This window comes from Puma concolor, chromosome D3 (assembly GCF_028749965.1).
Source record: "Puma concolor isolate L17-30 chromosome D3, mPumCon1.1.hap2, whole genome shotgun sequence".
Lineage (NCBI taxonomy): Eukaryota > Metazoa > Chordata > Mammalia > Carnivora > Felidae > Puma > Puma concolor.
The window spans coordinates 70,221,730-70,246,162 of NC_141678.1; the positions used below are offsets into that span (position 1 = coordinate 70,221,730).

At 39.3% G+C, this 24,433-nt stretch overlaps 1 protein-coding gene across 1 annotated transcript in view; it reads right to left on the reverse strand.

Moving 5' to 3' along the window:
* Positions 1-429: 429 nt before the first annotated feature.
* The window catches only part of CFAP53 (cilia and flagella associated protein 53), a 34,788-nt gene continuing 10,784 nt past the window's right edge, over positions 430-24,433 (reverse strand). The window contains exons 4-8 of the mRNA XM_025931368.2: positions 15,324-15,627; positions 11,265-11,483; positions 4,029-4,245; positions 2,077-2,179; positions 430-932 (exon numbers count right to left, since the gene is read on the reverse strand). Coding sequence (XP_025787153.2) covers positions 704-932; positions 2,077-2,179; positions 4,029-4,245; positions 11,265-11,483; positions 15,324-15,627 — 1,072 coding nt within the window. The 3' untranslated portion in view covers positions 430-703. The remainder of the gene's footprint in view (positions 933-2,076; positions 2,180-4,028; positions 4,246-11,264; positions 11,484-15,323; positions 15,628-24,433) is intronic.

A 24,433-nucleotide genomic window follows, 5' to 3' on the forward strand; every position in this document is an offset into this window, starting at 1 on the left:
ACCACTTACCACTCTCTCCTCACTCACTCCACTCTATGTCTCAAATGCACTAAGCAGATTTCTGCCCCAGGGCCCTTGCATTGGGTCTTTCCTCTGCCTGGGATGTTTTCCCTCAGATAACCATATGGGTGGTTCATTCAAGTATCAGCTGCTCAAACTGATCTTTGAGCACTCTTGCCATTTCCTGCTTTATAACACTTAACACATCGCCTGGTTTCTTCCACCAGGAAGTAAGCTCCACAAAAGCAAGGGGTTTGTTCTGTTCTTGCTAAAGTCCCAGAACCAGAATAGTGCCTGGCACATGGACGGTACATATTTGTGTAATATCTAAATAAGTGGGCTTATGAAAGTGGTTCCTAGGCCCAGCTCTGCCCTGTTGATATGGTGAGTTATGTATATGAGACAAAAGAGAAAGGAGGCAAGAGGAAATGGGGGAAAGAAAGTGTAGCTATTAATAAATGAATATGAAACAGAGGCATGGGGATAAGTCAGGAAAGTAACTGTGTGATAGGAAATAGTTCATTCAGACTTGAAAGTCTATAAAGCCTAAAAAAAAGGCATGAAGTTTAATTTGAAGGAATAACATTATGTGGAATTATGCAAACTCAGATATAAAGGAAAGTTTATCTGTGAGTTGAAAGGAACTCATACTGTAGTTAAAAACATTAAAAGACTGAGAAAAAATATATTAACATCTGTGAGACTATGGTGGGAGCTTATCCGGGCACGCCCTCCGCATGGGATGAATGTTTCGGGGCAGCACGGGATGGACTGATAGGATCTCCCGGATCTTGTCCTGGCAAATCTTGTTTGCTGCCATCCCTGCTTCAAACTCTCTGCGTTCCTCTTCCTTCTCTGCTTCCCGGGCCTGCTGCTGGTAGGACATTTGCATCTGAAGTTGCTTCCTGTACTCCTGGGCCAAACTGGAACGTCTAAGATATTAGAAATGTTAAAGTACAGAATTACAAATGGTAAGCATTTGGATTCACTTAAGGCATTACAATTAAAATGGAATTTTTGAAGTCAGATTAAAATAACTTGTGAAAATCAGGGTGAGGGGGAAGAAATAGATGGAAAATTCAATAATGTGTTTATTACACAATAATAATTAAGCTAGACATAGAACAAATATTGATTTGGTTCACTCAGAATATTTCCTGCTATCTGGAGCGAGTCCTTGGCCTCTCTCCATCTCTTCTTCCACTCTTCCCCAAGGAAGAAGTGACTTTTCTTTTTTAATGTTTATTTATTTATTTTGAGAGAGAGAGACAGAGACAGAGAGAAGAGAGAATCCCAAGTAGGCTCCATGCCGTCAGCACGGAACCCAACACCGGTACTCCATCACATGAACTGTGAGATCATGACTGGAGCCAAAATCAAGAGTTGGACGCTTAATTGATTGAACCACCGGGGTGCCCCAAGAAGTGACTTTGCTAATGGTAACACCGGAACAGGCTAGTCTGCCTGTTTTCTCCCCTGCTTTCTGCTGGAGAGATCTGCACTGGTCTGGTACTGCTGGTGACTGGGTGGGTAAAGGTGCCTCATTCTGTTCAGTATTAACTAGACAATTTCTTCCACATACAAGCCACATTTTATTATTTTTTTTTAATTTTTTTTTTCAACGTTTATTTATTTTTGGGACAGAGAGAGACAGAGCATGAACGGGGGAGGGGCAGAGAGAGAGGGAGACACAGAATCGGAAACAGGCTCCAGGCTCCGAGCCATCAGCCCAGAGCCTGACATGGGGCTCGAACTCACGGACCGCGAGATCGTGACCTGGCTGAAGTCGGACGCTTAACCGACTGCGCCACCCAGGCGCCCCGATGTTTGTCCAGTTTAATATCTAATGTCTATAATCACAATATACACAATAGCAATAAAATTTAATTTTACCAAGATGGCTGGTGCTTATTTCTATATGAAATTCTGTAAACCGACTTGAGCTTTTAAGACAAATTTAATACTGATGTTAAAAAATGTCAATAATGCATGAATAATGGCACATTGTCCTCTTTCCATGCTAAAAATCTGCCTTTTTTTAGGTAGTAAGCAATAATAAAGAAAACAAAATCATACCTTGCAAAATTCTCCTTCTCTTCACGATTAAGCTCTTTAAGACCTTCATTTATACGTTCCTGTTCCATAACACGCTCTTCCTGTTCTTTTGCCTTTCGTTGCACTGAGAAAGACAAAAGTAATTTTTGCTAAACGACCTTCTTCAGACAAGACTTGCTGCCATCCCTCTGGGCATCAATGCCATCCTGTCTTTAGAGAGGCAGAGCTTACACTCACTGACTACATCTTAGGTCAATAAGTAGTCATCTTATCAAGTAGTCAGTCATCTTCATCAAGGGAAGAAGAGGGTTTAGGTTTGAATGTGCTGTGATCTACACATATTTTTTTCTTAACCATTTTTCATTGCAAATCTATGATCAGCCTTTTCAAACCAGGTTACCACTGTCAGAACACTTCTCACCCTTTTCTTCTTGAGGACAAACAGTTCTATTGTCATTTATGTTAATGAGAGTTTATTTATGACAAAATAAATATTGGAAAAAGCCTTAGTATATAATATATAAGGCTTTTGTAAATTAAATTTTTCAAAACATAAGCATCCAGTAAGGGGGGAAAACGACAAAGAAAACAGAGTTCACAGAAGAATAAATACAATTGGGAAATACACATCTGAAACGTATGTATCTTTGGTCTCCAAATCCATTTACAGGAACTTATCTTAAATAATCATACATGAGCCAAAAAGAACTATGTACAGAGATAGTAACCTGCAATGCTAAAATAGTAGTAAAAAGATTGAAGACAATCTGAAGGTCCATTAGTTGTGTTTAGGTAAAATAAATTATGGTCCATTTTTATAATGGATTTCTAGGCAACATTACAAATTCTATAATTGAAGAAATATGACCTGGAAAAATGTTTATAGGTGGAAAAGGCTGGCTCTAAAACAATATATTCAACATGACCCTAACTTGTGAAGGGGAATGATATACATAGTAATAATACTGGAAGGAAATACATGAAGTTGTGAATAGTAGCTATCACTGGGTGGTAGAATTATGGTTGATTTTGTTTATTTGTTTAAAAATGGCCCCAAATACTTAAATTTTCCATGTTGCCTCAATAGCTTTTAAAACATTTATCATGGGTAAACACGGAAATCGTTTTAGCTTATAAGCTTTCTTCTAATTTTCTTACAACTCCGCCCAACATGGGCCTAATAATTTTCAATGGCTGTTATAATTCATGGAGTGGAGAATCAATTAGTGGAACCAAGATGAGCTTTCTCCTGCAAAGACAACTAGTGTGGAGTCTAGTGGTACCCAAATGGTAAATGTGTCCATCTACTGCCTCTCCGATTCATTGGGCTAGACATGGAATGATGGAAATCTGGAGGTGGCTGTTCACCCTCTCAACAGATATTTCCTTTTGTGACCAAGCACTGTTTGGAGCTGAGGGCATACAAAGGTGTGCTAAGACAGAGATTGAGCAAGCCACAGGGAGAGCCCCAGAAAGAGGATTTATTATGAATAAGGGGACATATTTGAGGAATGAGACATTTGAGCTGGTCTTGAAGGATCTCCAGGATTTCTCAAGATCAGAAACATCATAGACAGGGAAGACTACCCAAGTAAAGGTATTCAGATATGAAGGTACAGAGACACCCGCAGAAAGAAAAGAAGGACAGATAAAAGGGAGGAGGGGTACGTATGCGTGCTGTGCCCTACCTCCTCATTCTCCTTTATAATCACTAAGGCACACAGACCATTCAATAGACATACTGTTCCTTTAACCTTGAAACATCTCCCACATGACTACTTAGAATCTGCTAGGATATAAAACTCTTCGTATGTTTATACTCCATGTACTAAATTAGATAAGTTCTCCAAGGCAGGGGTCTTGCCTTAATCCTCATATCATTTTACGTATAATACCTACTTAATAAATTTTTTGGTTGCTGTTTAAGTTGAATGAAGGCCCCACTATATTATTATTATAGTTCATTTCCTTACATTTTTCTTGAACTTGAAGTTTTCTTGTACACATGACTTCATTCACAAGTTGTCTCCTTGCCTCCTTTTCAAGTCTCAGCTCCTTGTCCTTCTCAGCCAACTTCTTTTCCTTCTCTGCCTCTAATATTCTGTCCAATTCTTTCTCCTGAGCTCTTTCCTCCTCACGCCTCTGTGCCACATATCGACGATATATTTCCTGTTCTCTTGCCATCTCTTCCTACACAACAGAAAGATTACCTCATGTAGTCAAACATGTAGATGTGATATGGTGTGGAAAATTAAGTTTTAAAACAATATTTTAAAGCTACAATCCCAACCTTTTAGAACTACATACTGACACATTTACAGATGAAATATTATGTCTAGGGTTCATTTTGAAATATCCAGGGATGGTGGTAGGGAATGGGTGGGGCACAGATGAAATACAGAATGGCCAGTAGTTGGTGGTTATTGAAGTTAAGTAAAGGACACAGGAGGGTTTTATTGTACTATTCTTTATACCTGTGCTTTATAATACATTTTTAAACAAGTTACTTCAAACACATTCCCAAAGTATTTTTCAAAGCAGTTCCCAGATAATTTTCAATTATACAGCTTTTCATTTATGTAGGTTATGAAATTGTAACCTGATAAACAAAGTAAGTCATTACTACTATGATGGCACAGTCTCTGACTAGAAGCCGAGTCACTTGATGCTTTGTGACAGACATTCTCAGCCTTAGATATACTGTGGAATCAGCTGGAAGCTTAAAAAAGTACCAAGGACTGAATCTCATCCTGAGAGATTCTTGTCTAATGAACAAAGTTCCCCAAGTGATTTTAATGTGCAGCTAAGGCTTCAAACTGGGCTTTATTATGCTGGCATTTTAGTTGGCTTCTCTGTTGTTCACGGTATTATATTTGTGCTGTTCTATCTAGTCTCTGGTCTGATCTCTTTTGAGAATATCATAGATCTGAGGGGGGGCTAGCAAGGTCTGAACTGTACCCTCAGGATGCATTTGCATTCATAGTCTCATATGTGGGAATAAATTTAACAAAAGAAGTGCAAAACGTATACTCTGAAAACTAAGAAATTGAAATAATAAGTGGAAAGACATCCTACATTTATGGATCAGAAGGCAATATTATTAAAATGGCAATAGTCTACATTTGGTCTACAGATTCAAAATAATCCCTATCAAAATCCCAAATAGCTTCTATGCAGAAATCAACAAGTTGCTTCTAAATTCATATGAAAATGCAAGAGAGCCAGAAAAGCCAAAACAATTTGAAAAGGAACAAAGGTGGAGGATTCACATTTCCTGATCTCAAACTTACCACAAAAGCTACAGTGATCAAGACAAATAGATATGTGACACTGGCCTAAGGATGGACATGTAGATTAATCAAATAGAACTGAGAGTTCAGAGATAAACCCTCACATTCACTCTCAATTGATTTTGACAAGTGTACCAAGACAGTTCGATAGGGGAAGAATAGTCTCTTCAACAAATGGTGCTAGAACAATTCGATATCTACATGCAAAGGAATGATGTTGGACCCCTACCTCACACCATATACAAAATTTAACTCAAAATGGATCAAAGGCCTAAATGTGAGAGCTAAACCTATAAAACTCTAAGAAGAAAACATAGGACCACTATCTTCTTGACCTTGGTTTAGGAACAGATTTTTAGATAGGGCACCAAAAGCACATGCAACAAAACAAAATATAGATGAATTGGACTTGGGACTTCAAGGGATACCATCCCTTAAAAGTGAAACTACAACCCACAGAATAAAATATATATTTATATATTTATATATATATTTTTTATTCTGTGGGTTGTATATATATATATGTGTGTGTGTGTGTATATATATGTGTGTGTGTGTGTATATATATACATATACACAACTTATGTGTAAGGGACTTGTATCTAGAACATATAAAGAACTATAACAACTCAATAATAAAGACAAATAACCCAATTAAAAATTGGGGAAATGACTGGAATTGTTTTCTTGAAACTTCAAATGGATTCAAATAGATTTCTCTAGAAAGATATACAAATGGTCAATAAGCACAGAAAAAGAGGCTGAACATCATTAGTCATTAGAGAAATGCACCTCAAAGCCACAAAACAGATCACTTTAAACACACTAGGATGGTTAAAATAAAAAAAGACAAACAATAACAAATGTTAACAAGCATGTGGAGAAATCAAAACCTTCTCACACTGCTAGTGAGAACAAGAAATGGTAAAGCCACTTTTGAAAACAATTTGGCAAGTACTCAGAAACTTAAACATAAAGTTACCCTAGGACTCATTAATTCCATTCCTAGGTATATACCTAAGAGGGGGGAAAAAAGATAAAAAAACCTATGTCCAAACAAAAATTTACACAAGATTACAGTAGCATTATTCATAATAGCCCAAAACTGCAAACAAATCAAATGTCCATAGACTGACAAATGGATAAAGGAAATGTGGTATATCCATACAATGGAGTATTATTCAGCCGCATAAAAGAATGAAGTACTCATACATGTTACAACATGGATAAACCTTGAAACATTGTGCTAAATGAAAGATGCCAGTCAAAAAGTCACAGAATATATAATTGTATTCATATTAAAGTCCAGAATAGCAAATCTATAGAGACAGAAAATATATTAGTAGTTGCTTAGGAATGGGGGTAGGGGGTGGGGAAGAGGGAATAGTAAGACATTAAAAAAGTTCTAAAATTGACTGTGGGAATGGTTGTACATATCTGTGAATATACCAAAAACCACTAAAATGTATGTTTTAAATGGGAAAATCATATGTTATATGACATACCTTAATGAAGCTATTAAAAAACAAAATAAAATGATCTATGGAGATCAAATGGAGAACAAAAACTCAAGAGAAAAAAAAATCAAATAATCCAATTAGAAAATGGGCAAGAGTTATGAGAAAACATTTCACTGAAGAGGAAATACAGATAGCAAATGAGCATGTGAAAAGTTGATTGACATCATAGTTATTATGGAAATATAAAATGCAAAAACAATGAGATACCACTATACATCTATCAGTATGGCTAAAGTAAAAAACCAATAACACCATCAAATGTTGGCAAGGATGTAGAGAGACTGAATTATTCATTCATTGTTAGTAGGAATGTACATTATTGGTGGGATGGTAAAGCTACTCTGAAAAACAGTTGGGCAGTTTCTTAAAAAACCGAACGTGCAATTACAATTGCCCTTCAGGGCATTTTCCCAGAGAAACAAAACTTTGTGCTCACATAAAAAACCTGTACATGAACGACTACAGGAGCTTTACTCATAACAGCCATAAGTTGGAAACAACTCAGATGACCTTTAACAGGTAAATGGTAAAAACAGACTGTGGTGCAGTCATAGCATGAATACTCCTCAACAATAAAAATAAACACACTACTGATACATGCAAAAACCTGGATGAATCTCCAGAGTTACGCTGAAGGAAAATGTCAATCCTAAAATATTACACACTATACGATTCCATTTACATAACACTCTTGAAATGACAAAATTAGGGAAATGGAGAACAGATAAAAGGGAAACATGAAGAATCCTTGTGGTGATGGGGATGTTCTGTATCTTGACAGTTCAGTGTCAGTATCCTGACTGTGATACTAGACTACAGGTTTTCAAGGCATCATTGAGAGAAACTAAATAAAGGGTACATAGCATCTCTCTGTTTATTTCTTTCAACTGCATGTGAATCTAAAATTATCCCCAAATAAAAAAGTATAATTTAAAAAATAGTAGCAGACTTCTGGTTTCCAGTCTGGCATGTCAGGAGCTTAGAAGTTGCAACTCTATCATCCTAACATCAAGGAAAAAGCTTACAAACTTAAATCAAGAACTAACCTTAGATCCATAAGAGAAGCAAGGTCACAGGGCAAACCATTGTCCCAAATTAGAGAAACATACAGGTAAATACAAAGAATCACAACTTACCACAGTGGAAACCCCTGAGCAGAAATCTGTGGGAACCAGTGCTCGGGTAGGAAAACCTGTAATTGATGAATTTCTGGAGGCTTAGTGTGGACACCTCTAAGAGTTAAAAACTCCAAGGGGGCCCAGTCATTGAGGAGTGCGGGAGACCACACTTTCTTGAGTTTTACCTCCTGAAGCTCTACCAGGTTCTCACAGTGAAAATCACAGAAAAATATTTCTCGCAGAGGGAGGAGAAAAGGAATCATTTTGAAATACACCAGAGCATTCTATTCTCAGGTTGTTCTCAGGAGAAACTATTTAACCAGAGCCTAAACTGCTGGGGTTTTATCCCAGTTAACCGACCTGGGAGAAGGGAAATACCCAAATGCAGGGCCCCTCTAGCCTTCCACCTGGGAAAGGGAAACACCATAATCAAGGATTCCAATGGCGACGCAGTCCAAACCCTAAGGCACCAGCTCTAAAGATGGAGGGAGAATCCCTTCCATTGCTTGCTTGGATTTTTATGGTGTGGAGCTGACCTCACCCTTCTATTATACTTATTACCACAAAGGCTCAAAGCCAGCGGAACACACTAGATGGGGCCTGACTCCTTGGTAAGACTGGTATGGTCCAATGGGTCTATCACTTCTCTGAATATAGCAACCAGATGACCCAGATTTCATCTCCAATCTTGAAGAGGTCCCAATCCTCCCCAAATCCAGAGAATTCTTTTTACAGGGAACCCTCCTCCAAAATTACAAGGCCATGTTCCTCCACTTTGTAGGGACCTCCCATACTATTTAGGAGTCACTGGAAGGAGTAGACTTGATAGCCACACTGTGAAAGAGACACTTACCCAGACTACCAGATTTTACAGTACCAAGGCAGCCCACAGCCCCCAAGCCAGCCTTCAGGTGCCAGGCTCTGCAACCCACGTCACACCTCCTGGGCCTGGAGCTCCCATGCCAAAGCTGTCAGGAAACAATGTCTGGGACATTTCAAATAGCAGGAGGCCTTCTACTGGCAGCTCCCCCAATTGGGGGTGCCCAATGATCTTATATTGGGACAACCATGAAGTAAGCTCCTGTCTTTTTTTTTTTTTTTTTTAATTTTTTTTTCAACGTTTATTTATTTTTGGGACAGAGAGAGACAGAGCATGAACGGGGGAGGGGCAGAGAGAGAGGGAGACACAGAATCGGAAACAGGCTCCAGGCTCTGAGCCATCAGCCCAGAGCCTGACGCGGGGCTCGAACTCCCGGACTGCGAGATCGTGACCTGGCTGAAGTCGGACGCCTAACCAACTGCGCCACCCAGGCGCCCCAGCTCCTGTCTTTAAAACAAGTGACTATCTCACTACAGAGCCCAATCCTAATGGCTCAAAAGCCTTCAGAGAGTCCCAAGGCTCTCTCTTTCCCAAACAACTCCCCTGACCTGCAGGCTTGGCAGTTTCCCAGAGAATTACGCTAGGGACTTGGCAGCGACTGCTGCCTGCACAATCGCCCATTTACAACTCTGGTGGTCCACTGGGACAAATGCAATAAGCAGACACTCCTGGCTCTATTAGACACAGAAGTCCAAGCCCAAGTTACAGTGATTCTAAGCTCAGTGGAGGACACCCCACATTCCTTTGCAAGGTGCACCCCTACTGACCCAGTGGAGCTCACTGAGATCTGCCTCAACTAGCAGTAGAGCCCATACTTGCAGTTCCGCCCTGAGCCAGGCCTCTAGTGTGTATAGTTGACCCTGAACAACGTGGGCATGCAAAATGGCACAGCCACTTTGGAAGACAATTTGGCAGTTTCTTACAAAACTAAACATACTCCTACCATATGACCCAGCAACTACGCTCCTTGGTATTTACCCAAATGAGTTGAAAACTTACAGCCATACAAAAACCTGCACACAAGCATGTACAGCAGCTTTAGTCACAATCAGTAAAACTCGGAAGCAACCAAGGATATACTTCAGTACGTAGCTGGATAAACTGGTACAACCACACAATGTTATGTTATTCAGAGTTAAAAGGACATGAGCTATCGAGCCATGAAAAGATATAGGGGAAACTTAAATGCCTATTACTTGGTGAAATAAATCTAAAAAGGCAACGTACTATGTGATTCCAACTTTATGACATTCTGGAAAAGGCAAAACTGTGGAGACCGTAAAAAGATCAGTGGTTTCCAAGGGTTTGGAGTCGGGAGAGGAATGAACAGGGGAGCACAGAGGATTTTAAGGCTAGTGAAATTACTCTGTATGATACTTTCGTGGTAGATACATGACATTTTATATTTGTTCACACCCACAGAATGTACAACACCAAGAGTAAACCTTAACGTAAACTATGGGCTTTGGGGGACAATGACGTGTCGATATAGGTTCATCGATGATAACAAATGTACCACTCTGGTTGCGGGATATTGATATAGGAGAGACTGTACGTGTGTGGGAGGAGGGAGTACGTGGGAAATTTCTATATCTTCTGCTCAATTTTGCTCTGAATCTAAAACCACTCTGAAATATAAAATTTTTAAAAAGGAAGAAAAAATAGTACTTATGGGAAAAGCACAACACCCTCAAGAGTTCAATACAAGTTTTAAAGAAACAGCTGAATACTGAATACTGGAATGCTTTTCTCTTGCTCTCTGCTTGACAAAACTTTACCTATCTTTTGAGGTCCCTTGAATACCACTTTCTCATTGATGTCCTCCCTAGCTTCCCAGCATACTTAGTCACTCATTTCCTTCACTCCCATCCTGCTATGACAGTCCCAACACCACGTTATAGGAGTTCTCTAAAGTCAGTGAGCATCAGAATCCCCTGGCAGAGCTTGTTAAAACGGATTTCTTGCCCCTGCCAAGATTTCAATTCGGAGATTCTAATTCTGGAGCCTATGAATTTCTCTTTCTAACATCTTCTCAGATGATGCTGATGCTGTTGGTTTGTGAACCACACTCAAAAGTAACATGGGTGGTGCATGGGTGGCTCAGTTGGTTGAGCATCTGACTTCAGCTCAGGCCATGATCTCACGGCTCGTGAATTTGAGCCCAACGTCGGGCTCTGTGCTGACAGCTGAGCCCGGAGCCTGCTTCAGATTCTGTGTCTCCCTGTCTCTCTGCCCCTCCCCAACACGTGCACGCTATCTCTAAAAAACAACATAAAAAAAAAAAAAAAAAAAAAGAGTAGCATGGGTATGGTTCATTCTACATGTGGCTGGCTCCTGTAAGACTAAAAGCTCAGCAAGGAATCTCACCTAGCACATAGTAGGCACTGAATAAATATCTTACCTTTTTTTGCTTCTTTTTATCAGCCTCTTCCTGTAAGTTTTGAAGGGCCCTTTGCACGAGTTTCATGTTCAAGTCCTGCTCTTCTCTGTATTCCTTCTGAGTATGCTCTGTCTTCTCTAGGAGCGCTTTTTGCAAAGCAGCCCTAAGTTCCTGTTTTGTCTTTCGTTTCTTTAGCTTATCCTGTTCATTCTCAAGTTTCACCTGTGCTTTGTCATTTTCCTAAGGTAAAACAATAATGAAGACAATGTATCAATACAGTTGGACAAAACAAATAAGTCCAAGCATTTCACTTAAAAGATGAAAATCAAGGATTTCTTGGAATTTAGAGGGACTGTAGGATAGAAAACTTGCCTTTTCATTGCTGAGTCAGCAAGAAGGCTTTGTGCTGTGATTATAAAATAATAAATGGTTTTACAGTTTAAAATGCAGAAAAATATAAAGAGAAATCACTTTTAACCTTGTATCCCTCCCACACTACCACACTCAACATTTCAGTGCATTGGCTTTCCAGACTTTTCTATATACACCTGCAACTTCTGGATATGGATCTATTATTATGCAGCAATAGGAGCTCAAAAATGGAAATGTGCACATCAGCTGCATATACAAAATTAAACATGCAAAATTACCAATAACAAATACTCCTTTAAAAGTATTCCCCCATTCCTCTTATTTTCTTCTCTTTCTAACCCTCTGGGCTTAATTGCCTGGCCAATCAAGCAGTTTCAACTGGGGCACCAATGCTGTTGGGCATTGTGGGTTTGGTAAAATGCCTGGACGTGGTAAAAACTGAAGCATTAGCCCTCCTGCCAGAGGCAGCTGAGCCGTCCTAGAGGGATAGATAAGTACTTGCCCAGCTGGGACAAGAGACGACGTGGCAATAGTGAGGATGGTGTACAATTCCCAGTGTGATTTAACCGAGACTCACAACAGCCATGATCGCCATGATCCCTGGTTTGTGAGAGAGAGAGTTATAGGCTAGACTTTCCCAGTAATGCCATGAACAGTAAATCCTGAATTGTGAGGTTCAAACGAAAATGTGAAACCGAGCTGCAGCACCTAAGGAAAAGTAATGGCTATCAAACATGAAAGCCAATGCAATAGCCGGACACACTTTTTTTTTAACAGTAAGTCTGACTACACCGGGAGGAAGCAATCAGCCAAACCCAGACTCTGAGACATGGGGGAGATGGGACGGGACAGCAGAGACCTGTTCAAGACTAAGAGATCTGAAAGCAGTTGGCCACGTCTTGGTTTCCCTGGGGTGGTTCTGATGACACACCTATTGTGCTGATGTAATGAATTTATTGCATCCTTTCCATCTCAAATGCACCCTGGCTTGAATAAGAAACAGTCACTCCCTCTAAAGAGACTATAAGACCCATGTTTGGATTCTTCTCTAAATATCAAATAATTTAGGCTGTGATGGAAATTAGATGCTGATTTTAGATGATAAAAAGGAGTCACAGTTAACTTTTTTATGTCTGATATTGGCACATGTCAGGAAATGTCCTTTGTTGAGATGCACACTTGACATGTATTTAAGGGGGAAATGACCCTCCTGGTATTTATGTTTTAAAACGTAAAAATGGAGTGGGGTTGGGGGCAGGTAGAAGAAACCAATGTGGCAAAATTACACAGCTGCTAAAACAGGGAGATGGGTAGAGGAGGGATTCATTGTACTCTTCTGTGCATTTGAAAATGTTCACAATAAAACATTAAGGGGCGCCTGGGTGGCGCAGTCGGTTAAGCGTCCGACTTCAGCCAGGTCACGATCTCGCGGTCCGTGAGTTAGAGCCCCGCGTCAGGCTCTGGGCTGATGGCTCAGAGCCTGGAGCCTGTTTCCGATTCTGTGTCTCCCTCTCTCTGCCCCTCCCCCATTCATGCTCTGTCTCTCTCTGTCCCAAAAATAAATAAACGTTGAAAATAAATAAATAAATAAATAAAAGGGGTGAAATTTATATAACATTCTCAAAATTACAAAATGATAATGATAAAGAATATATCAGTGGCTGCCAGGAGTTAGGATTGAGGGAGGTTACAACTATACAGGAGTAACTTTAAAGGAGTTTCTTTGAGGGGGACCTGGGTGGCTCAGTTGGCTAAGTATCCAACTCTTGATTTTTGCTCAGGTCATGATCTTGAGGTTTGTGAGTTTGAACCCTGCATTGGGCTCTGTGCTGACAGCCAGGAACCTTCTTGGGATTCTCTCCCTCTCTCTCTCCCCCTCCCCCACTCTTTCCCTCTCTCTCTGCTCTTCCCCCGACCTGTACACACGCTCTCTCTCAAAATAAATGAATAAAACTTAAAAAAAAATAGTTTCTTTGAATGGTGGAACAGTTCTGTACCTTGATTTTGGTAGTACTTACAAAATCTATACATGTGATAAAATTTCTAGAACCATATCCCTTCCCCCCAAGAGTGCATGTAGAAACTGGTGAAATCCAAAGGTTTTACTACATTTAAATAAAGAATAACTTTAATTGAAGGTATTATACCAATATTAATTTCCCGTTTTGTTCTTTCAAATGCACTTTTTGTTCATGTTTATTTTTTATCCTGCAATTTTACTGAATTTGTTGATTAGATCTAACGGTTTTGGGGTACAATCTTTAGAATTTTCTGGATGTAAAATCTTATCATCTGCAATAGAGACCATTTTACTTCTTCCTTTCCAATTCTGATGACTTTTATTCTCTTTCTTACCTAAGTGCTCTGTTAAGGACTTCCAGTACTATGTTGCACAGGAGTGGTGACAATGGGTACCCTTGTTTTTTTTTCTGATTTTATAGAAAAAGCTTAAAACCTTTTACTATTGAGTATGATGTTAGCTATGGGCTTGTCATATATTGTCATTATGTTGAGACACCTCCTTCTATACCTAATGTGTTGATATCTCAGAACAGAAGCAGTTTCAATTTTCTTAGAGAAGCTAAAATATTTAGGCATCTTCCACTAAACTCTCTAAGAGAAAACAGTTTCAAACCCAGGGAAGGTTTTCAGGGGCTCTGAAAAAGCTTACCTTTAACATTTATTATGGTTCCAAATCTCAGAACTTGAGATTTCCCAGGAAAATATACCTTCTTCCTAAATTTGGTGGTATTAAAGTATCAGTTGCTAGAAGCTCTATATACGTATAAAATTGCTACTTTTTTTAATGCTTTCATACATTTCCAGTGACACCTTTCTTTTTTTTTTTTTTTTTTTTTTGAGAGAGAGAGAGAGACAGACAGAACATGAGCACAGGAGGGGCAGAGAGAGAGGGAGATACAGAATCCGAAGCAGGCTCCAGGCTCTGAGATGTCAGCACAGAGCCCACGCAGGGCCTAAACTCATGGACCATGAGATCATGACCTGAGCCGAAGTATGACACTCAACTGATTAAGCCACCCAGGCACCCCTCTAGTTTCTATATAGTAGGGGCAGTGACCTGAAATTATTGATTTTGGTGACTGGGGTGAAGGGAGCCTCTGTAGCTGTTGTATAATGCTTTACATAGGTCATGGAGGTCCTATGGAGTTATCCATATCAAAGAATGGGGGAATGTTGCCAAACTGCCACTTACCCTCTACAGTACTGCCCATGATTCTCACATTTCACCCTCACAACAAAGACAAGTGTCTTTTGCCTCATTTTTAATTTTTTAATTTTTAATTTTTTAATGTTTATATTTGAGAGAGATGTGTACACTAGCAGGGAAGGGCCAAAGAGAAAAGGACAGAGGATCAGAAGCGGGCTCTACACTGACAGCAGCAAGCCCCATGCAGGGCTTGAACTCATGAACCATGAGATCATGATCTGAGCTGAAGTTGGACACTTAACCAACTGAGCCACCCACGTGCTCCTGACTCATTTTTTAGATAAAGAACCCAAGTCACAGTAGTGAAGTCACTTGCCCAATGCAATGGGACAGCACTGTTAACTGGGCCTTGGTATCCCAGACTCTAACCATGGTCTGCTGCCCCTGTGAAGCAGCCAGGCCATTGGGCAAACCGCATGTAACCATGTCCTACACCCACTGAGCAGATCATCTTGTGACAAGCACTGTAAAAGGCCCACCACAAAGCGCGCCTCCTCTTCCTTCAGCTGCTGCGCGGCCCGCCTTTGCGCCTTGATGCTGGTGATCTGGGCATTCAGCCCCAGGCGTGTGTTCTCCACCAGCTCTTTCTGCCTCCTTGCCTCTTGGGCTTCTCGCTTTTCCTTGGCTAATCGGTCTTCCTCCCAGAGCTTTGAGAACATTTGCTCTTCCACCAGTTTCTGTCTTTTCAGTTCCTCATTAAAAGCTATCTGTGCTTTCCGCTCCTCGCACACCTTCTTCTGATGGACACAAAACAAGTGAACACGGAGTTCTTCGCAGCATTCCCTGAAAGGAGAATTTTAAAAAGGCAAAAGTTAGCCTTCCATGAGACACGGCTCTATTTAGGCACACATCTGCACAGACACTGGAGAAAGAAAAATGAAAGACCTAGACGTAGGCCACCAGAGCCGAGGAGACATGTGAGGGGCAGCAGGGACGTAGGCACCATGATGTCATAGACAAAACACAGGCATTGGAGTCAGGCTGAGCAGGCTTTGAATCCGAGAGCTGACATTTCTGTGTGACCTTGGATCAAAAACTAGACCTCTCTGAGCCTGTTTCTTTATCTGTAAAACAACTCTTTTTCAAGGTTCTGGTAAGGATCAGAGAAAATGGATGAAAATATCTGGTAAATAATAGAAGCTAAATAAATGGTAACTATTATTACTACTGTAGAGGAAACAGAAGAGGCAAGGATCCCTGCACTATTACAAATAGATTAAGGCTTTGGTAGGAAGAGACCCTGCATGCCATAGAAAGAGCTAAGGGTCAGCATGTCATGGTGAAGTTGACCCAATGCCCCTGGCTTCCTGGCAGGATACATGTCACTGAAGGGGGTTCTGCCAGAGCTGGGAAAATAGCCCAAATGCTGCCTTTTCATACCCAGGCTTCTGTCACCATTCCAAAAGAAATGCTCTTTCAGTAAGTGTTTAGACCTCATCCTTTCTTTCACTCTTGGTAATTCAAACTTCTTCAAAAGTTCTTCATTGAGCCCATTTTTAATTTAAGGGCTGCGATAGTCAATACTGCCTACACTTTAGAATTACATAGAGGTATCTTTAAAGTTCTACTCTCCACTTCTTCCCCCTGATACTCAAAGATTAGTTAAATCAGAATATCTGGGGGTAGCACCCAGGCATCTATGTTTTTTCAGAGCTCCTCAGGAACTTCTGGCATACAACCAAGTTTGAGAACCTCTGATTCAAGGCAATGTTTATAAACATCAAGTCTTCCTGATTTCATCAAATTCAACATCAAGAAGCTAAAATTTGAGAATGGGCTCAGTAAAGAACTTTGAAGAATTTTAGTTGCTAAGGCTGAAAGAAAGAATGATATCTAAAATTACAAGAGTGGTCAATACCACAGAAATTGACCCTGTAGAGTATCATTCAACATTTGATAAAGACTAGACCCATTTCCCTAACTAAAGGGGAATCTCTGTGAGGGCTGGGACTCAGGAATACATTTCAGGAATATATGCCCCATACTACCTACCCAATGTCCAATAAATAATTCTTGGTTAAATTGATTATATATACAGTCACACTTATTAGCAAAATAGTGACAACTAGCAGTTACCTACATTCTATGAAAAGCTGAAAGAGATTCCAGAAGCTGAAATTGTTACATTATCAAAAAAAACAAAACATTTTAACATTGAAAAATGAACTCATCTGTCTGGGATTCATCCGTGAAATTCTATCAGAATTGGCCATGACAACTAACTAAAGTCCTTCCAAATCTTATGACTTATACTCCAGGAAAGTTATTCAATTAATGAAAATCTGAAGCCTAAGAATAACAAGTATGACTTATGATATTTTTTTTCTTAAAAAGAAAACCTCTTTCTAATTACACAACTAACACATGCAGAAAAACTGGAAAATACAGAAAAATGTGAAGACACTAACAATATGCTTAATCCCACTACTCAAACACAACTGCTTTTAGCATGTTAGCATATTTCTTTCCAGTCTTCTGTATGTGCATTTTTACTACAATTGGGGTCATTCTGCATATCTACATACATATATTGGTATCTCCTTATATCTTAATTTTCTCACCTAACACTATATTGGGAATGTTTCTTCATGAAGTCTTCTTAAAAGTAATTCCTAACCTCAAAACTTTATTATAATTTATTAAGCTGTGGAATAGAGGCTGGAGCCTATATCAGTTTATTTAAAAATTGCCTTATTTGATGAACATATTGGTTACTTCTGACTTTTACTATAATGTTGCAATGAATATTCTTTTTTTTAGGTTTATTTATTTATTTTGGAAGACAGAGAGAGAGAGAGAGAGAGAGAGAGAGAGCACTCAAGCTGGGGAGGTGGGGAGAGACACAGTGAGAGAGAATCCCAAGCAGGTCCCTCACTGTCAGTGCAAATCCCAACACAGGGTTCAATCTCATGAACTGTGAGAAAATAACCTGAGCAGAAATCAAGAGTCAGATGCTCAACCTACTGAGCCACTCAGGTGCCCCTATAATGAATATTCTTAAATGTAGCTCTTTCTGCTTATCTCTGATCATTTCCTTAAGGTAATTCCCTCCCTTAATATAAAATCAGAGTACAAAAACATTGTAAGGCATTTGAGGATGTATGCTGTCAAGAAATCATAAATTAACACTGTATGAAGATGCCCATATCAAGTATTTCTTTAGATCAATATGTCTTCAAACTTTTTTGATTATGTATCCCTTTCAATAAAAAAATTCTATGTACCTACAAACAGGTAGGATTATTACTTATAAGTCATATGCAATTATTACTATGTTACTATATCACATAAATTATTAAATATATGCAAAAGTAAAAAACCAAGGACAGATGAGATTAAAAAAAAAAACACATCAAATATTTCCTCCCTACATCCTAATGATTCACCTATTCTCTTAACCTTGAGAACACTTGATTCAGGGATGGTCACTTTTATCTACAGACAGTATATCTATATTAATGATAATAATCATTGATAAGAGAAAAACCTTTTGTTTGCCAGTGCTTTACATAGTACTTTCACAGTAAAATCTTATTTTTTTAAATACAGAAAGCCAGATTGAAACAAATTTTTAAAATTTTACTTATTTTTGAGAGAGATACAGAGACAGAGAGTAATCAGGGGAGGGGCAGAGAGAGAGGGAGACACAGAATCTGAAGCAGGATCCAGGCTCTGAGCTCTCAGCACAGAGCCCAACGTGGGGCTCAAACCCATGAACCATGAGATCACGACCTCAGCAGAAGTAGGACACTTAACTGACTGAGCCACCCAGGCAACTCTCACAGTAAAGTCTTATTTTAGCAGCAACTTCTTACTCAACACGTCTCCGGAGGCAAGGGAAACAAAAGCAAAAATGAACTACTGGGACCTCATCAAAATAAACAGCTTCTGCACAGTGAAGGAAACAATCAGCAAAACTAAAAGGCAATCGGCAGAATGGAAGAAGATATTTGCAAATGACATATCAGATAAAGGGTTAGTATCCAACATCTATAAATAACTTATCAAACTCAACACCTAAAAACCAAATAATCCAGTGAAGAAATGGGCAAAAGACATGAATAGACACTTCTCCAAAGAAGACATCCAGATGGCCAACCGGCACATGAATAAATGCTCAACATCACTCATCATCAGGGAAATACAAATCAAAACCACAATGAGATACCACCTTACACCTGTCAGAATGGCTAACATGAACAACTCAGGCAACGACAGATGTTGGTGAGGATGCGGAGAAAGAGGATCTCTTTGGCATTGTTGGTGGGGATGCAAGCTGGTGCAGCCACTCTGGAAAACAATATGGAGATTCCTCAAAAAATTAAAAACAGAACTACCTGCGACCCAGCAATTGCACTACTAGGCATTTATCCAAGGGATACAGGTGTGCAGTTTCGAAGGGACATATGCACCCCAATGTTTATAGCAGCACTATCAACAATAGCCAAAGTATGGAAAGAGCCCAAATGTCCATCGATGGATGAATGGATAAGATGTGGTAGATATATGCAAAGGAGTATTACTCGGCAATCAAAAAGAATGAAATCTTGCCATTTGCAACTATGTGGATGGAACTGGAGGGTATTATGCTAAGCGAAATTAGTCAGAGAAAGACAAATATCATATGCCTTCACTCATATGAGGACTTTAAGAGACAAAACAGATGAACATAAGGGAAGAGAAACAAAAATAATATAAAAACAGGGAGGGGAACAAAACATAAGAGACTCTTAAATATGGAGAACAAACAGAGGGTTACTGGAAGGGTTGTGGGAGGGGGGATGGGCTAAATGGGTAAGGGGCATTAAGGAATCTACTCCTGAAATCATTGTTGCACTATATGCTAACTGATTTGGATGTAAATTAAAAAAAATAAAATTAAGAAAAAAGTCTTATTGTATCCTCACATGTGTCTTATAACTTAGAGCAGCAAGTAATATCCCCATTTTAGAGTTAAAGCAATTGAAACTCAGGAAACCTTATGGTCTTCCCAAGCCACATAGCCAATAGCTGTAATATTAGCAACAGTTACGGAGTGGGTATTATTTGCCAGGCACTGTTCTAAGCCCTCGACATGTATGAACTCTTGTAATCATAGCAACCAATGTCGCAATGAACATTATTGCAATTTCATTATTATTATTGTCCCCAGTTTACAGATAAAATAGAGGCACAGAGCAATTAAACATCTTAGATAAGTTCATACATTTCATATGTGGTGGAACTGGGACTGAAGACCTAGCAGTCTGGCCCTGGAGTTTGAATTCTTTGGTACTTCATTCTGTCACCTCTATCAGTAATTAACAGAGGCAAGACTATCCTCAAGTGTTCTGACAATACATCCTAGGGTATTCATTTAATAAAAACACTCCAAAACAAAACAAAACCAAAAAATGCCTACCTTAATCTGGGATCCAGTCACTAACTGTATATAAATATAGGACACTTAAAAACAAAGTTCATGATGCATCAAAAGCATGATCCATAAAAGAAATATTGATAAATAGAATTGCATCAAATTTAAAAATTCTCTCTCTGTGAAAGACCCTGTTAAGAGGATTAAAAAAAAACAAACCACAGACTAGGAAGAAAAATATTTCCAAAGCACATATCCTACGCAAAGGACTCATATCTAGAATATATAAAAAACTTTAAAAACTTAATAGGTAATCCAATTAGAAAATGGGCAAAGACATGAAGAGACATTTACCAAAGAGGATACACAGATACCAAATAAGCACATAAAAAGTTGTTCAACATCACCAGTCATTAGGAAAATGCCAATTAAGACCATGATGAGATATCACTGCATACCTCTAACAGTGACAGTATAAAAATCTTGGCAAGAACATGGAAAAACTTGGTCTTTTATACATTACTGGTGCAAATATAAGATGGTACAACCACACCGGAAAACACTTTGGCAGTTTCTTTAAGAACTAAACACACATAGGGGTGCCTGGGTGGCGCAGTCAGTTAAGCGTCCGACTTCAGCCAGGTCACGATCTCGCGGTCCGTGAGTTCGAGCCCCGCGTCAGGCTCTGGGCTGATGGCTCAGAGCCTGGAGCCTGTTTCCGATTCTGTGTCTCCCTCTCTCTCTGCCCCTCCCCCGTTCATGCTCTGTCTCTCTCTATCCCAAAAATAAATAAACGTTGAAAAAAGAACTAAACACACATATAAAGATTCAGCAATAGCACAGGACAACTATCCAGGAGAAATGAAAATTTATGGTCACACAAAAATCTGTATGCAAATGTTCATATTAGATTCATTTATAATAGCTAAAAGGTAGAAACCATCAAAATGTCCTTCAGTAGTGAATGGTTTACACAAACCTAAGTATATCCATACAAGGGAACACAAAGCACAAACCACTGATATGTGTAGCAACTTGGATGGACCTTACAAAGGCACCATGTTGAATGAAAACAAGCCAATCTCAAAAGAACAAATATTGTGTAATTCCATGCATGTAACATTCTTGAAATGGTGAAAGGAAAAAGAAAAGAGATTAGTGGCTGCCCGAGGCCGAGAATGATGGGGGTGAGAGGAGTGGGTGTGACCACACGAGGGAGATCTCTGTGGCACTGGAATGTCTGTATCTTGATTGTGGTGGTGAATTAGATGGACCTACACGTGTGATAAAAGGAGACAGAACTGTACACACATATTGCACCACTGTCAATTTCCCTAATAGTGTGGCTATAGTTATGTAATATATAACCACTGGGAGAAATCGGGAGAAGGGTACATGGCACCTCTGTAAATGTATAATTATTTTGAAATTTAAAATTAAAAAAAAAGAGAGAGAAATCACTGGCTATCTTATTATTATTCATTTAATTATTACTGAAAATAATGTCTCTGTTTGGAAGAATAAGAACACTAAAAATGACCCAATCAAATGGGTCACATGTCCACCAAAGACAAGTACAAGCATGTTCATAGCAGCTTTATTCTTAAGAGTCCCAAACTGGAAATAACCGAAATGCCCATTGTCTGGAAAATGAACAAATACGTTGTGGCATATTCATACAATGGAATATAAAAAGGAGGCAGAGGAGAAGGCAGTGGAGGAGGGGGAGTAATTTCATCTTGCTCCATATATGTGTTAAAGCTCCACTTAAATTTTCAATAATGGGGCCTGATTTAGCATCCTTGGTCAAAATTTAACCCTGACCCTTCACTGTCATAATGAATGAAAACTATGTTTGATGGTCTGTATTAAAGAGTTGGCAGTATTATGTTAAAAGCACTATAAACAATTTGTTTTCAGATAAATTATAAAGCTGTAGGATATAACTGTTTCTTCAAAAAGATAACAACTTATCTAACTAGCAAGTTGTACAACTTCTCTGTGAAGCTATACACTTAGTTATACAAGATTTGTCTATGAAATCTGTAAGATGTTACCAAATTGATAGGTATTTTAACAGCCCAAACCACTTTTGAACCTCATTGTCCTTACTGTGTTCAGAAGCATTCACCAAGGAGTGGAAAATATATGAATGTTCCATTGAAATTCATTTGCTAGTGTCCCCTTTGTCCCTCCCTGCATCTTCCCCTCCAGAAGCCGGTAGGGAGTGTCCAAGTCCTATCAAGGACAAGGCGTGAGGCTATACTTTACACAGGCTAGAAAATCCAAGTCTAATCCTGTCTTGGTTACTACAAGCTTGAAGACTCAAGAAAATTAATATCTGTGGAACTCAAGTCACCTATATGCTAGATGAGGAAAGCAGCAAGTCCCTTCTGGACATATGCATTACTACCACTCTGGTTTTCTTCACTGCCCTCCTCCAGCAGGTCCCTAAGCCCTGGAACTTGCCATTCCCTCCAGTGTGAGCAGTTTAATTTACTCTGTTGGCACAGCTGTATCTGTGATCTGTATGAACTCCCCACTGAATTAGCTTACTTGTCCTCTAGGCTTCTACCAGGAGGATTTAGGGCAGTCTCTATGATTAACAGCAACTTCATGGCAGAGAGAGAGGAGATGGCAAAAGCCTTGCCTCTGAAACCATGTTTTGATCTCTCTACATGCCTGGTTTTGCTGTTTTCTCACACCTGTTGACCTTTGGATTTCTCATTGGCTCCAATTCTGCATGCTGTGAAAAATGAACTCTTACATTCCTTTTGAATTGTGCTAGACTTTAATTCGGGGTTTACATTAACTTCGTTTTGTTACTTTGTTACATTACTCTGTTCCCAAATCCAGAGTTACATGATACACAAGCTGCCCCACTCACATTTGGTGACCTGATAGCCTAAGTGACATTTGTTTTTGTGTGAAGCCAATCAGTCTATTATTCAATCCCAGAACCTGGCACAAAGTAGGGGCCCAGAAATCAATTATTTAATTATTAAATGATAATGGCTATGTTTTAAGCATTGCCGGGTGATACTTGAACTTTAAAAATTCCTTCTGAAGATAAAAGTCTTAATCAGTTACTCCAAAATTAAGAGACTGATAAAGTGGATAATTGGGGGCATTCCATGGGTCACATCATGTGATCATCACTATATTAAGAGACATGAATGAAAAAAAGGGGGCAAAATGAACACACCATCCTGAGATACATAATGGTAATTCTTGATGCACACTCTTAGAAGGCATTATTAGAGCCACTGAAAATATAACTGAGGAATTACACATATAATGAAATTATAAATATATAAATGTGCTCTTGCTCTAAGAGTTGTAGATCTAAGAAGGAATACAACACATTGAGACTTTTTAGTATACCTTTGCTTTAGAAGGAAGGAATCTCTCACACTTTGTGAAATTAAAAGCCTTCGTCAAGCTCTTCATGATATAAATCATCTCAGGTAGTTCCATTCAAATTTTCCCTCTGTAACTAGAGTATTGGTCTGAAATGAGAGTATAAATTCAGGGTATTCCCAAAAGGGAAAAAGCAAAACAAAAAGGGCTGATGAAGACAACCACAGGATTGGAGTGCGTATAGTGAAGACCAGAGATCTGAAAACTGAGAGTCACTGTGAGTCTGGGTCAGGAAGTGGATCAAAAGTTAAGGTTAAGATTCCGAGGACCAAGAGGCCAGTCAAGTAAACAATAAAGAACAGGGAACCAAGCATACATTCTGCACAGGTAGAGACTACAGCACTAGGGGAAAACTCAACTCTACCAAAGACTTCCTGGGACAGGAACTTTCTGCCAATAGAATGTCTGAGATTAATATCTAAAATTCAGTAACAGAATCTCACTTGGTACTTCCATTCTAATTGGGAGACAAGAACAGAACGTTAGAGTACAGTACTTACACCAACTCAGTACCTGCATGAGTGGACATGAGCAATGTGGTCGAATAGCAATTTTCTACTGTTATCCCCTTAAAAACCATCAATTTTGGTAGTTTGAGAGTACCTTTGTGGGAGTCCAGGAGTCTGGCGGAGAAGTTATGGCATACCACTAGAGACAAAAATCTGGTAATAGACACATTGAAGAGAGTAAGAACAGCTTCATTTTATCCTTGTCACCTCTCCCCCAAGGTAGCAGAACTCAGTGCCAAGACAGACACCCCTCAGTCCATGATTTCTCTTACAGGGGAAAGTGAAAACACACGAGCGAGCATGT